This window comes from Athene noctua, chromosome 5 (genome assembly GCF_965140245.1).
Source record: "Athene noctua chromosome 5, bAthNoc1.hap1.1, whole genome shotgun sequence".
Taxonomy (NCBI): Eukaryota; Metazoa; Chordata; class Aves; order Strigiformes; family Strigidae; genus Athene; species Athene noctua.
In genome coordinates, this window is record NC_134041.1 from 6,919,100 (window position 1) to 6,934,889 (window position 15,790).

Genomic DNA, 15,790 nt, shown 5'->3' on the forward strand with positions numbered 1-15,790 from the left:
ACGTGTTGCTCCTGTTGTAACTGCTTCCCCTCTCCTCCATCTGGTGCTCACAGCTTTGAGTGTAACCACATGTAGCTGCTAATGCTATTTCTCACTCTGCTCCTCTTTCCTTGCCTTTATTCTCTCATCACCCTTCATATGAATATAATTAGTAGCCTAGTCTGATCATCTGTAACTTTGACCTGTGCCCTTCTCAGCTCAGCTTTTATTCTTGGAGGGATGTATGAACTGAGCATGGGACTAGGAACCAGGAATTCCTCCTCTTCCCAGATACTAGTGTCCTCCACAGCACAGACCGGTTTATTTAGTCTCGTTGCCTAAATTATCTTTGAACTGTAAGATGATGGTAACATCATAAAAATTTACCAGTGGGAACACGCCTTGAAGGTGAAAACACATAGAGTGGCAGCAATCACTGAAAGATGACTTCAGCCACTGGGTTTTACATGTTGCTTCTTCCCTTAGAAGTGACAGCAGGTTGTTCTCTGCCACGTCCTGCCAGCTCTGGGCTAGTGAGAATGCACAACCCACAAGAGGCAGGGCTGCCTCAGTCAGGGCTGCCGGAGTCAGCAGAGCAGAAAGCCCAGGCCAGAGAGTGGCTGCTCTCCCTAGGGCGGCCCCTCTTACCCTTCCCACTGGGCGCTAGCCTCTGTCTGGAGCATTACTCAAACACATTTGTTTTTTCCCCCAGTGTAGAAACGTCTCTTTCCATGATACCACGGAGCACCAGTAGCACAGAGCTCAGTGCCTGCCTCTTAAATAACTCACATTGAGGAAGAACTGTCAGTCTCTCCCCTATTATCAGACAAGAAGTGTGTGTGCATGCCTAGTGAGGATGCTTTTACCTTGTGCTTCCAGTACACCCCTGCTTTCTTCCACACTAATCCACATCTCCCTGTCTTTCTGAGTGGGTGTTGCAACTTGTCTGGCTGTGGAGGTCTCCCAGCAAAGCTGGCAGCCCAGTTTGTCTTAGAGACTGGGCAGTGGCACGGCACAGCTGGACTTGGTGGTCATCCTTACGGCGGTGCTGTGGCTGGCTTGATGGTCCCAGGCTGGCAGTGGAGTGATGTTTGAGTTAGGAAGCCAAGCAGAGAATACCCCCAAAGGAAACATGTTTCTTTAAGAGCGCAGAATGATGTGGATTGCTGTGAATGTAACACCCACGCACAAGTAATCCACACAGAAGGCAGGAGGTGCAGGACATGCTCCTCATCTTGGTGTGTCTGTCTAGCTGTGTGCTAGACACTGCAGTGCCCTCAGAGATTCTCCAAAAAAGCACGGCAGAAGACAGAACATCACTTGTCTTACTTCAGACAGGCAGCGAATACACTGCTGAAGTTTGAGTAAAGGGCAGCAGCTGCCCAGCAGGAAGGGAACAGGCTAATGTCTCTGCCTGGCTTCTCCTCAGCTCCTCTTGAGAAGAGCAGCAAGTGAACAGCACTTGATTTACAGTCTCTAAATCCATTCCATAGAGCACCCCTGAAACCACGAGAGTCATCTGAGTGAGGGTTTGCTTGTCAGTCAAAACAGCCTTTGTAGTATTTTGCAGAGAGCAGTTGTGCATATTTATGACCCAGTTTGCTATAGGCCTATGCAAGTGTAGGAATAGGTGATATCCATTAATAAACGTCACTGAACAGTGACAACACACGTGACTCTGTGGACACCTTCTTAGAGCCTAGTGAACTTGTTCTGTTAATGTATTGATATCTGTATGTGTGTCTCTCTGATAGGAAGGTGAAAGCGTAGCAGCACTGAGGTGGGGTTCCTTCTGGCATGGTATTTTCCTAGTCTTACCGACTTAATTGGCTTGTGGATGTTTTTATTGTCTTCCAAGAGCACTGGTTTAATGGCTCTGCTGTACTGCTCACCTGCAGTGTGCAAGGAGGCAAGAAGTAAGAGATAAATGAAAAATTGGCCTTTAAATTGTGTTATAGATAGAAGCAAATCAGTTTTGCTTGTTTTAGTGAGCCCACTCTCCCTGAAATCCTACAGCTTCTGTTTAGCAGTCATACTTAGGGAGAGGACTTTCTCCTCACCTTGTGTAGGTTAATTACAACAACAAGAAATGTTACTTCTGACAGGACACCCACTTTCCTCAACCTCTCATTTAGTTCAAGTTAAAAGGATCCATTTAGTTTGTTTTTCATTTAAGCACTTGAAAGGATCAGAGAGGTGGCCTTGGATTAGACAGGGACCCAGGAGAGAATGGGGGCTGTTGCTTCATAAATTGCACACTTGGGCTGATGCAGGCTGCCAGCAGAGACTGTCGTGTGGGATGTGTTTGTGGGAGGACTGTATCTCGGTGCTAATGGAGCATCTCTGCCAGACTGTACTTTGGTGTTTTCTGGAATTTTTACATAGATTGTTCCTTGGAGCTAGATGGGAAACCAGTATAGTATTTCAAAATAGCTGGCCCCTGAGAGATGAGACTCCCCCAGCATGAATTATTAAAGCTCAGAGAGACTGTTCAGAAAAGTCAACATGAACGAGTGCATGGGGAAGAAGTCTCCTGGAGAGAGCCTTTAGGTCCCTTAGAAGTTTCTCACATGTGGCAGAACATGCTCAAAGCAGCAGCTCTCTGATGGGATGAGATGCAGAGATTCACATAGGCTGTATCCCCAGGGCTCCCTGTTCATTTAGCCACTAGCTTTCAGTTCAAATGATCCTGCAGTGTTGGTTTGGAATAATAAAGAGCAAGAAAGTAATATAGTGGTGGCTTCCTCTCTTTGAAGTCACTCATATGGTCTGTGGGCCCAGCTCCTGGCTACCAAAAGCTGATAGATAGAGGAAAAATTCTGAGGACATCTTTTAATTTCATTCAGTCTTACAACTAAAAGCCCTTCTTTGTCATATATTGTCTGTATATCCCTTCCAGGTATTAATGAATGCTCTATGAACAACGGTGGCTGCTCACACATATGCAAAGACTTGAAGATTGGTTATGAATGTGAATGCCCACCCGGATACAAGCTTCTGGATAAAAAAACGTGTGGAGGTAATTTACATGCAAACAGCAGTCCCTTGTGTTTCACCATACAGAGACGTGATTATATTCACTTCAGCATTGCTCCATCACAGATGGTTTGATTTCAAGTTATTGATGGGTTTCAAACACTCCTTTCAGACATAGATGAATGTGAGAATCCAGACGCTTGTAGCCAGATCTGCATTAATTACAAGGGGGACTACAAATGCGAGTGCTACGAGGGATACGAGATGGACACCCTGTCCAAGAACTGCAAAGCTGTAGGTAAGACAGTGCCACGGGCACTTAAACTCTGCTTGCTCAACATCACAACTCTGATAAGAAAACATGCTTGCAGGGCTGAGGCTAGAGGAACAGAAACAAAAGGAAATTAGCAAAGCAAGCAAGCAAAGATGTTTCATTTTGAGCAACACAGAACTGCTGCAGTGATAGCAGATGCATCTCCAGGCAAGAACCACTGATCATGCAGATCAGAATATTTTAACAGTGTACAGAGCAAGATTACAGTCACTAGTTGGCTGTTTGAAGTTGAAACTAGAAAAGAAAGTCTTTTGACAGGTGTTATTAAAAACAGTGCAGCAATAACATTTAGTAGTAGTATTAAAAGGAAGAAAACATCCCAATTAAAGCACAGTAGGTTAGCCACCTCTCCACCCTCCCAGCCTCTTAGGCAAATACCAACACGAACACCAGCAGTTTGCTCGACCTTATTGCAAAAATAAGTGGTAAAGTCAGAGGGATAGAAAGTTGAATTGTGCAAGAATGAGCATTAGCCATGCTGGGGCTTTCTTTCATGGAAATAGGGGCTCTCTGGGGGAAAGGAGAGTTACCTGCAATACAGAATTACTTCTCTCATGTTATCCTGCACATGCGTGTGGCCTCTTTCTTCCCAGGTTCTGTCTGGTATGCACAGTGTCCTGCATAATGTCTGTTAGTCTCACACCTGCAGGGAGCTAGGCCTGACCCAAATCCTGGGACACTGATCTGCTTGTTGGTTAGAAAATTCTGTTGTGCCCAAGAGTCTGTGCTGGGAGCCCTGCAGCACGATGTATTCCGGAGCTGGAGCCTTGTCCCAGCTCTTCCCTTTCAGCATCATGTTCCTCAATCCTCTCTTGTCCTTCTCAGTGGAAAGACACTTTTCACTGGGCACTGTTGGAGACAAACCAGCCTAACCTAAAGCTTGTTCTGAGCTTCCCATCCTGTCCCTACCTCAAACAGGGAGATGCACAAAGAGGAAACTAAAGCTTTAGCTGTTTGACTTACCTCTTATTTTAGTGACACTTAAGAGCACAGAGAAATCACATGCTCTGCTGCTTGCAGAGGGCAGGGATGTGCACCTCTTGGGTGTCTGCCTCCTGCAGGGAGTGACCCACTGTGAATAACCATGGAGGCTGAGGTGCTGGCTGTGGGCTTCTAAGCAAAACAGTTGTTGGGTTTCTGTGTGTCCTGCTCTCCTGTCTGCTGGACATTTCAGGTCAACTTTATGCTTCTGGAGAGGCTCTGGCCTAAGATCACAACTGCAGTAGCAATGCACTGAGCACCCAGGCTGCAAGCTCTGGCCCCGCAAAAAAGAGATGTGAATAGCCTGAGCCCGGGTGCTCAGGTGTACTCTATGAGTTCTTCATGTATGTGACAGCCTAAAATTCCTCCCTGGAAACCAGTCCTGGCTTTGCTGGATTCAGTGTGGCCCTATCATGCCTCAGATCTGGTTGCCTCCCTTCCCTCCAGGCAGCCCACAGAGCTGTCTCTTCCTTGGCCTGGCCACGAGTCACTGGATTTTGTACTTGAAATGTGAAATTGAAGGCAAGGACAGAGCCAGGGACCACAGAGGTGCTGCAGTCCTCCCTGTCCACATGTGATAGCTCTGCCTCTGGAAGCCCTTTACACTTGCTGCTGGTGTGGTGTCCTTACAAAGCAGCACTGTCAGTGACTGATAGTTCTATTGCTGTTTGAGAAATGAAAGCTGAATCCAGCCTTTGAGTCAGCTGCTAACATGTCAAGTGCGCTGATTTTCCGTGGTAGGCAAGAGTCCGTACCTGATCTTCACCAATCGCCACGAGGTCCGTAAGATCGACCTGGTGAAAAGGGACTACTCCCGCATCATTCCCATGCTGAAGAATGTCGTGGCGCTGGACGTGGAGGTGTCAACAAACAGAATATATTGGTGTGATTTGTTCTACCGAAAAATCTACAGGTAAGGGGCAAAGGAGGGTGTGTGTTTGGGTACCTTTCCAAAGCTCCGGTTCTATCTGTACCCGTTAAAGACAACCTGCGGAGAACAACGCAGGGTACAGTGCACCTCAGGGCTTTTCCTCCCTTACTGGATTACTGGTTGTGGCTGAGTTTGTAAGCTTTTTGAGGAACTGATACAGAAATCAGGGGCTTGTGACTTTTAAGGCCAAAAATACAGTGAATTTTAAGGCCAAAAAATATAATAAATCCAAGCAAGACAAAGTATCACATTCTAAAGCTGAGTTTAGCTGACGTCTCAGTGCAGCAGGTCAAAGGCACCTAAACATGAGTCAGCACCAATAAATTACTTTCAGGTAATTTTGTAAATGGGAAATAAATACAGGAAGGCTTTTCATCAGTAATAGATCCTGCTGCATTTGTGCAATTAGACATAGAATCTTGTTTACGAATCATAATACAGCTAAGGGATGCTGTGCTGCTGTGCTGTGCGCTTGCTGTACGTGAAACCACAAAAGACAGAGCGTCTGCAAGTGCAGAGGAGGCACACGGTGGGAGCAAGGAGGTAGCAGCACAGATACTAGCTGCCAACTGCAGTCTCTGGTAGACTGGATTTAAATTCACAGCACTTGACCACAGTATATGTTCTGTAATTCTCATCCTCCCTTCTCCTTCAGTTGTTTTTATGGCATCCATCACAGTATTACATACTGGGGCTTGTGAGTGTGCCTAGTCAAAAATGCATTTAATTTATGTGCTGAAAATCCCCCATGTATATTCTGATTTGCATCGCTATTGCACCCTCTTGCAGCTTCTACAGTGATTTGTTCTGGATTTTAGCTAATGATCAGGCAAAGGTTGGTTGGTTTCAGTGTGTGGGAGCCAAGGCAGGGTTTCTGCAGGCTGTGGTGGCTCCCGTGCCGTTGGCAGGGAAGGTTGCCCAGGCTGTGTTGGGTATTAAGCACGCAAGTAGCTAGGCAGGTACCCTGAGCGGGCCTGCGGGGCTCTGAAAACAGGGGAGAGGTTTCAGAAGCAAGCCGGCTGCTTTCACAGTGTCTGATCCTGTAGGCACAGGCAGGGGTGGGTAAGGGCTTCATATTCATACATAGAGAATTATTCAGGACACATGGCTCCTTCTACAGCACTGGGGGCCACCAAACAGCGTTCATACCCTGAACATGGCTGTACCAAGCCTTTTTCCAAACAGCAGATTTTTTCTCTTTCTTACTCCTGTTTGCATTACCTTTGTCCTATGTCCCACCTTTTCTGCAGAGCAAGCTGTGCAATTATAACTTCTTAACAATTCGCTTTCCTGTTTAAAATACCGCTACTATCACTAATATCAAACACTTTTAAACAAAAGGCCACCATGTCCTTCCAGCAGTGAACAGGACACAGGAGTCCTCTGGGGAAAAGCAGTCTACAGCTGAGAGGCTATCGCAAGGGGAGAGCTATGGTACAGGAGGTAATCACTGACAGGAGATCCCATCTTTCTTAGTGCTCACCTCACTTGCCTTTCCAGATCCTGTTGAGGTCATGGCCCCTTTGTGGTGTCAGATGATCTTTTACAGTATTTAGTGGTTAGGAGGATTGAAACGTCAGTTGTTTTCAGCCCTCCCATTCTGAAAGCTGCAGGAGCCTCTCTGCTTCCCCAGCAGTGCAGCGAGTGGCACTGAGGGTACAGCAGTGGTGGGCGGGAAGTATCCAACACGAGTGTCACTGGGGAGGAATTAACTGGCCTGAAATTGTGTAGTTAGAACACGTGGTTCTCATCAGACTAAAGTAACAGTCTTGGGAACATTGTCAGATGCCCTGCAGAACCCCGATGACACCCTTGGTTGGGTGTGGGGTCAGAGAGAAACCAAAACCATTCCTTGGAGTGAAGACGCGGTAGCGTGCTGTTAATGCAGCCTGACTCTGCGTAGCCATTCCAGCCTGGGCCATGGCCCATAAAGCAGAGTCAAGAGTTCCTGGTTTCAGACATTTGTTTCCAAGTGTCTAACGTGATACTTGAGCTCAGCTTCCGTACGACTTTACCTTCTCATTCCACGACCAAAGGCAGGATGGCCAGGGAACAGGAGATGTCAACCATCTTACAGTTTCAAATGTTCAGGTGGGGCAGAAACCGTCTACTGTTTTGTAAATTTTTTAAGATGTACCAAGTTCTTCTAAGAGCCAGACTTAAGCTCTTAGAAACACTGATGCAAACTCAGAATAACTCCATTTCAGTTCACTCAGTACAAATTATACCAGTCCAGGGGCAACAGAGCAGAATCAGCCTGTGTGCTGGCAGGAGCAACACTGAGTTATTTATGAAACATCCATGTGGAGTTTGCTGCCTTTCATTAGCGTTTTGAAAGATTTTGAGGCTGCCACTGATATTTAGTGAACATTTTCTTTGTATCTAACGAGATCACTTGCCAAATTAGTACAGCTCTATTAATTCCTTTGATGAATCATAATTAGTTACACAGGTCCTAATTCTGCAATACGTTTAAGCACGTTTATTTGCATGCTAAATTCAACTCTGTTCGGCAGAGCACTGGAGATTATATTTCTAATGTCCCTAAATTCCATGAATTGATGTTATTGAAGTTAACATGCCTGAAGTCAATCGTTTTGCTGAATTGTGCAGTTACAGCAGGAAGCAGGTAAAAAAATAAAATTACAGTTCTCTATTCTGGAAGTGCCTGCCATCCAGATGTAGGGAAATAAGAACAAGTTGTAGGAGAAAGCAGAAGGTCACAGCATGCAGCCATAAGGGTTTCCACGTGTGCATTCTCTTTCCATGGGGTTGCAGTGGTGCTGCCGGGGCATTCAGCTGAGGTCCAACCCCGAGCACGTCTGAGCCGTGTGTCAGGGCAGTGACGGGTCCTGTCTTTGCAGTGCCTACATAGACAAAGCGAGCGACACAGCTGAGCAGGTGATTTTGATAGACAGCCAGCTGAACTCTCCCGAAGGGCTGGCCATAGACTGGGTTCATAAGAATATCTACTGGACGGATTCTGGAAACAAGACCATCTCAGTGGCCACTGCAGATGGAAGCAGGAGGAGAACACTTTTCAACAGTGACCTCAGTGAGCCAAGAGCCATTGCTGTTGATCCCACACGGAGGTAGGTGTAAAGAAAACAAACACTCCCTTCGCCAGCAAAGATGTTCTTGTCTTCCTTGTGTGTCTCAGACAAACTTGTGAGTGGTTCTTAACTCATCAAGACTTCAGGTGCCCTTTAAGATCCATTGAATTGCTGAGGTGGTTCAAGTAGCTCTTTGCAAGGCCACTGCTGTTAAAGTCGTGAAAATTATTTTCAGAAATAATCACTTGGGTCATGTGTTCAGTGGGCCTGAGCTGGTCCAGGTTGTGCTGGGAAATGAAGTAGTCAGTCTGATGTGTATGGGCTACTTGGGTAAGTGAAGTCTATGTACCTAGTAGACGCACCAGGAGATAGTTTTGCCTGGGGTTACTACAGTGAGATTTTGGCAGATTTATGGCAGAGCACCCTGCGGTGGGACAGTCTGTAACTCCACGAGGTGCATATCAGAATTAACTGAAGTGGCTGAGGAGCTTTGCTCTAATAAGGAGACAACAGTGCATCTCCTACTCTGATTAGTAGTGCAGATTTCTTACATTAGAGTCAAATTTACTGTTTTTTTGCCATCTGTCTTTCAGGTTCATGTACTGGTCTGACTGGGGAGACAAAGCTAAGATCGAGAAAGCTGGCCTGAATGGCGTGGGGCGGCAGGTGCTGGTGACTGACAACATTGAGTGGCCAAACGGCATCACGCTCGGTAAGTGCCCAGGTTATAGCTACAGCAGCCACTGTGTCTGATGTAAATTTATTTTTATTGTTAAATGGGAAAACAAAATTGTAAATGTGCAATGGCACCTGCACACAAAAATCCTGGAAATACTCTCTGCTCACCAACACAAGCAATTTTATTTCTGTAGCAAGTATAGGCAGTAGTCTTGCTGTCGTCAGATCCTCATACTGCAGGAGCTGTGCGTTGCTTTTAGGTGTGCCTTAAGGCAAAGGGAAATTTTGGGGGAGGATGCTGAACTGCAACAGCCCTTTGGAAGTCCAGAAAGCATCAGAGTCATCGGTGCTAGTGCTCTGGACTGGGCCCCGTCTCAGAAGCATTGTCAGGGTGCTTCACGGGACTGATGAACGCACGGTACATCAAGGGAAGAGACAGAGCCCACAGAGCCCCGCTGCCCATCAACACGCCTGCCCAGCTGCTCTGGGTGGGGGTGGCGAGACAGAACCCATCTCGGCCCCTATCCTGCTGGCACACAGAGGGCTGTGGTCCTTCTCACTGCCACACCGTGTTGCAGGAGGGGAAGGGAGGTTTCCCACCCTCACTCGGGGCCAGCCGCCTCTGGAGTGACGGTGTATGCGTTTAACACCATGCAGATGTGAAGTCATCTGCTTGGTTTTATATTTGAAAACTCTGGCCGCGATGACAAAGATGTAGGAGAAAATGCTGCTACTATTGCATAGTGTTGAAGTGCTACTGCTGCAAACAAATAATGTTATTCTTTAGTAATTAAGAAATTAATTAATGACTTGTTTAATTACAGAACTTGTTTTGTGTTGGCACTCATCCACTTGCATTCTGTTTGGTGAATCTCATCCAAAATGAGTGAGTTTGCTCCAGGAAGAGAAATTCAGTGCTTAGCATTCTAAGTAACGTTGGATTCTGCCCTCCCACTCTTACCTGCACTCTCCCCAAAACCTCCCTGGTTGTGGTAGGAGTGTCCCCACCACCAGCATTCCCACAGCACAGGGAAGGGGTTCTGGACCCAGGAGTCTTATTCACTGAAAATGTGTAAATGGCACAGCTCCTTCAGAGAGGTGTGTATTTGAGTCACAGTCGTCGTTCTCCAGCAAGAGGCCAAGGACCGAACAGTCCTTGTGGTGGATGAAGCTTCTCGCTGGGGCACTGAGGGATTGACTCTGGGAAGCCCAAACTGCTGCTGGCCTGCTCCTCCTGGTAACAAAAGAACCTCATTGTACAAAGCTGTCAGTCAGGCACTCCCCACCCACACACAACAGAATGTTCCTCCTTTTTAATCTTATTTATAGGGTCTTATCCCAGCGTATCTGGGCACTGATTCAAAATCAGAAGTAATGTTAAAAAAAAAAAAAAGGCCCAGTAATAAAGAGATCAGTCATGCTGCCAGCAGGAAAAACATGCTGGGCAAGAGAAAGAACGTTGCAGGAGCTGTGTGTAATTTTGCTTCATTGTGTTTCACTTCTCAGATTTGCTGAATCAGCGTCTCTACTGGGTAGACTCCAAATTGCATTCACTGTCCTGCATTGATTTCAATGGCAGCAACAGAAAAGTTCTGATCTCTTCTGTTGACGATCTGAGCCATCCTTTCGGCTTAGCAGTGTTTGAGGTAAGAGTCAAAAACAGACACGGAACAGGCTGGGGACTGCAAGAGGTCTCAGAGCTGCTCTTGATTAAAAGCTCTGCCTTTTGCATAGCGCAGAAAGCTCAGTGAGGGCGTTCGCTGCTATAGAAACCGATTAACCTGGTGTGGGTTCAGCAGGGAAAATTGTATTTCTAAAGCCCTTAATCAGGAGCAGTGCCTGGTCTCATGCTTTTGCCTAATACGGGAGCAGTGCGTCCGTGAGGGGCCGGTGGTGCCCCGCATAACGCCTCCCACAGAACCGGACAACGGGCAGTGGGTTGGCCTGGATCTGAACTGAGCCAGCTGTCCCTACAAAGGCCAAAACTGTTAGCAAGGGGAGGGGAAGACACTTACCATGATCAGCGGCTGCGACAGTCACTGAGAGCAGCACTGCAGTGAGTCTTTTCCTTTGGAAGTTGGATGTGGGCTCTGAGCAGCTCTCAGCCTGCAGAGGAGCGCTCTGCTGCTCTCAGCTTTGTTTCACACTGTCTCTGCATGCCTGTGTTGCATTTTTTGGTGCCAACAGAACCCTCAGGGGAGGATGGCCCCTTGAATTTTGCTGCTTCAGCTGCTTGTTTCTGTTGTTCATCCCAGCATCTGCAGAAGTGTCCTCAGAAACATTTTTCCGCTGTCTCAGGAGCCTCCAGGCTTCTGCTGGGACTATCTGTGCCAGCAAGGCTCCGGCGGGGCTCCCCCTGCAGTCACTACACACCAGTGCTTGGCTGAGCCTGGGCACTTGGCCTTCACCTCCTTCTGAAAGGGTCAGCAGACTGCTCTCATTCAGGCTGGACTGCTCCAATTAGGACACAAGCCCTGCCATGCATCAGAGGAACCTCCCTGTCCCCAACATTACAGCTCTGATCCTACAAAGACATAAGCCTGTTTTCACAAAGGCTTCCAGCTCCTACTTGTTCCATTGAAAACCCAGTTAGTCCTGTCGATGGAGCACTCTTGTACCATTCAGTGTCACACCGTAGCCTTACTAAAAGCAGTGCAGTAATTAATGCAGTAGTACAGTTCGGACCCTCAAATGTCATTTGGGGAAGAACTAAAAGCTGCTGAGATGTGCAGAAATTACTACATAAATGGGAATCCACATTTCTGCCATTAGTTTATATACAGGTACCCTGGGATGGCCCAGGGCTCACAGCTTCCATGCAGTTTGTATCTCGTGCTTAAAATCTAAAGCATGTGTTCGAACCTGCATCCCCCATCCTATCTCCCATCCAGGGGTATGGGAGACTGTGCCTGGGTGGAAGCGGAGAGACAATCCAGCTTTTCCACTCCTCCTCCCCTGGCAGAGGATTGCCAAGTGTCCCTAGCCTGGGGCAGTGAAGTCTTCTCTCTTGGAGCTACGCTCCTGTCTGTGATTGTTTAAATGATTACAGGAACAAAAGCTTCAATGTTGGCACCTCACTCTAAGGAAGCTATAGCAGAAAGGTGTGTAGTTGGCTCCCTGACAAGGTGTGTGTCAGCCTCCTTTCTTCTCACTTCACTGGATTGGCTTTTGACTCAGCAAAACCCTCTTCCCTACAACCCTTAGGCCCATGCGATGCATGTGATATCTAGGCATCTGACTTTGGGTGCAGGTTTCCTCAAGACATTGCTGCTCTTTTGTTTTATCCTCATCAGCCGTGTTTGGAAGGATCTCTTGGGTTATTTAAAGCTCTGTACACCCTCCATCATCTGAATGGCTGGTTAGAATAACAGACAACCCTTTTGCTTTTGATAATTTGCCCTTGTTCTCCAGCAACGTGGCCTTCCTACTGAAATACAGGCGTTCGCTGCAGACAGCAGCATACGTAGTTGACCGAGCAACTAAATACTGTTTGATAACTGCAGTCCCTGTGTATTTCCTTGACTGGTTACTTTGCATCTTCAATCATACTGTGCCATGCAAAAGATACTAATAAAAAAAGAGAAGTTGATACTCATCTTCCGGGTGTGCTCTAGGCACCGGCCTCTTCATAGATACCTGTTTAATGCAGGTCTTATCTTTGGAAAAGATTTAAAAAATCAGAGATAAGAAAAGTTTCTACCATGGCCCTTTGGTTCTGCTCATGATCTACATGGGTTTGGTTTTTTTTAAAAAAAAAAAAGTTCAGGAACAAAATGGATGGATATCTCCTGTACTTAATCAAATTTCCGCTGCCTCATCTCAGTCTCACAGCTACTCAGAATTACTGAGCACTTTATAAGCATACAGGGTTGCTGTGCTTTTGAATATTAGAAATGAGAGTGTCCAAAACAGAAAAAAGCTGCAGATAAAAGTAGCATGAACCAAAGGTTCCCCATGGTAAGAACAATGGACTTTGTGACTGCTGGAGTTTAATCCAACCTGAGTTGGGTTTGAGCAGGGTCAGGGCAGAAATCCTGTGCGTTTCCTGCAGGACAGAGTGTTCTGGACTGACCTGGAGAACGAAGCAATCTTCAGTGCAAACAGGCTGAATGGTTTGGACATCTCCGTTTTGGCAGAAAATCTCAATAATCCTCATGACATCGTGGTATTTCATGAATTAAAGCAGCCCAAAGGTAAGACATGTCCTCAGGGTATCATGGCCCTAAATCAGGTTTATTTGAGCTAGTAAATGAAAAGTTTCCTGATGGTTCTTGATGAGAGAGAAAGACCAATTAATAATAGGAAATCAATGCCTAATGTTTGAAGTTCCTGCATAATTAATTCAGCAGCAGCATTTATTGACAAGTCTGCAATTTGTTAATAGCTGTTTATTAGCATCTTTGGTAACAGTGAGTTACTCTCATCACTGTGATACTTGCCATTCATTATATATTTGGGCAGTTTTTATAGTAGTGTGTAAGGCTTCACTTCAAACTGTAAAGATTGAGGTAGGGAATGGAAGAGAGTCGTCTTAGAGGACCTGGTATTTTTTTGCCAAGAACAAGATATCAGGAATTAGAAAAGTAACTTGTTTCTTCTTTTGTCCTTGAACAGCTCCAGATTCCTGCGAGCTCAGCCCCCAACCAAATGGAGGCTGTGAGTATTTGTGTCTTCCTGCGCCTCAGATCTCTCCCCATTCTCCCAAGTATACATGTGCCTGTCCTGACAATATGTGGCTGGGTCCTGACATGAAAAAATGCTACAAAGGTAAATACAAGCGCCTCACTGTTTGCTATTCCAGCGCACTTACAGCGAATATATTTCCTGATAGTGGAACCCAAACACTAGCTGTTGTATTCCACTGCCTGCTGCCTTGAACACAGCACTGTGCTGCCCTTTACTGAAAGCTTGCTTATTTTTGAAAGCAGAAGCAGATACAGTGGGAAAAGGGGATAAGGTCCAAATTGTGAATTGTCAATACGTCATTAAAATTCGCCACGTTATTGCCCTATAGATACTGGATCTGGAGAGGCCACAGTCATTGCTGATAATGTCCTGAAAACACAAGTGGTTTCAGTGTAGTTTTCCCTGGCGCATGGGAAACATGCAAACAGTTCCTAGTACGAATCCAGTATCTTCTGAGGTACTGAAAAAAATCCCATAAGTTTTTGAACTTTTTAACTACCTTCCATCCAGAGTACTTAATTACTATTAATAAACAAAGCTTGATTTCAGGAGATCATTTCTGTAACTTTAGGCAGAGAACTAGCAATAGTCTGACTACCTGGTAAATAGAATTGGAATTTGGTTTCTGCTTCTAATCAGGAAACATAAATATCCTCCCCAGATTTATATTGCCACTTGTGACTGGCTTTGTGTACTTACTTTAACCAAATTTCACTGTTGCTGTTGCTTTTCAGATCTTCCAACTACTTCAGCTACTCTCCTCGTTCCTACACCCGCAGCATCCCATGCTGCCGCCACCACAGCACCACCTGGCAGTGCCAGGAACACCACCGACACCGTCCCCAGAGCTGCACCAGAAGCTACAATTACCACCCCAGGTTTTCATTTACCTTCCACCACATCCATCCTGATAGATTCCGAGATAACCACTGGAAACAGCAATTTATCACAGCACTGTAAGAGAATGAGATTCCTCTTTTCTTTTTCTATATACACCACATCACAAAAACTCGTGTGCTGCTGGGAGCCCTGACCCAGCGTCCCAGTTACAAACGGGTCCGATGCGGGCACGTCCTGCTGCACAGCGGGAGATGTCGGGTGCTCCTTCTGCACCCACCCGTGTTACGGTGGCTGGCACGATCCTGGTCGCTCAGGATGTTGAGGGATTTGCATCAGATTTTCATCCAGCACATGAAATTGACCCCAGAGGCGAGGCCGTGAGAGTTCATCCTAGTCCTTGCCTTGTGCCTAATACTAGTTCATCCCAGCTTCAGTGCTGTTCGTAGTGCCACATACCATAATACGTACAATTTTTACTAGCACTTCACCTATTTTAATTGTTTAATCATTAATGTGATCCAGCACAATTTGTGGGTGAAAAATGCCTCCTGTCCAGCATTAGCCCTGCTGGATGTTTGGAATTGCTACAGCCCAAGACAAGCTGCATCTGTTTTGCGTGGCTGTGCTCTGCATGCTAATGTGGCCTGATCTGTGACATACGTTTGAAGTTTTGCATTACATATCAGGAACATATCCCAGTGGAGAGCACTCATGGGCTCTCCTCAAGTTCACCCTACATAATGAGTAATGGAACACCAACACGCCGTCTTAGTGCTAACAGCTGATCCCTCTAACATCGTGCTGCCAAGCAGATCTAAAAAGCAGAAAAGCTGAGCTGCTTTTTCAAAAAAGAATAAATTCTAGTCCAGAGAGAAGGCTTTACACTCTTCAGGACAATCATTCAAGACCTCAAGCAGTTCTAGATTGCTTTAAAAACAGTACAATACTTTTTCTCCCTAAACATTTAACTGAGCAGAATAGGCAGTTTCCATTGCATCTGGAAAGCAAAAATAAACCATCCCTGTTTGACGAGAGTGCCTAGGAATAGTGATGCAGCACACTCGTACTGCACGAGGGAAAGCAGAATCCAATTCTAAAATTCATTCTTGTAAGTTTGTGCAGATTTCTTTCAAATACAATAATTAACTTTTTAATAAGGCACAGAAGCAAGGTGCTTTAATTGTCCGCATTTGAAATAGTCTGGCTTATTATTAAGTAAATTACTATGTAATAAAACAGCCTGCCACAGGAAGTATTTAAAAGGATAAATTGCCTTTTAAGTTGCAAGAATTGCTATATCAAAAGACAAACTACAGTTAGTTCCTCCTCTCT

The 15,790-nt window shown here is 45.9% G+C and overlaps 1 protein-coding gene across 2 annotated transcripts in view; it reads left to right on the forward strand.

Moving 5' to 3' along the window:
• LRP8 (LDL receptor related protein 8) overlaps positions 1-15,790 on the forward strand; it is a 190,574-nt gene that overhangs the window by 169,247 nt on the left and 5,537 nt on the right. For both annotated transcript variants that reach the window (XM_074906184.1, XM_074906183.1), the window contains 9 exons: positions 2,879-2,998; positions 3,128-3,253; positions 5,012-5,183; positions 8,066-8,293; positions 8,848-8,966; positions 10,439-10,578; positions 12,984-13,125; positions 13,547-13,699; positions 14,353-14,574. In XM_074906184.1, coding sequence (XP_074762285.1) covers positions 2,879-2,998; positions 3,128-3,253; positions 5,012-5,183; positions 8,066-8,293; positions 8,848-8,966; positions 10,439-10,578; positions 12,984-13,125; positions 13,547-13,699; positions 14,353-14,574 — 1,422 coding nt within the window. The remainder of the gene's footprint in view (positions 1-2,878; positions 2,999-3,127; positions 3,254-5,011; positions 5,184-8,065; positions 8,294-8,847; positions 8,967-10,438; positions 10,579-12,983; positions 13,126-13,546; positions 13,700-14,352; positions 14,575-15,790) is intronic.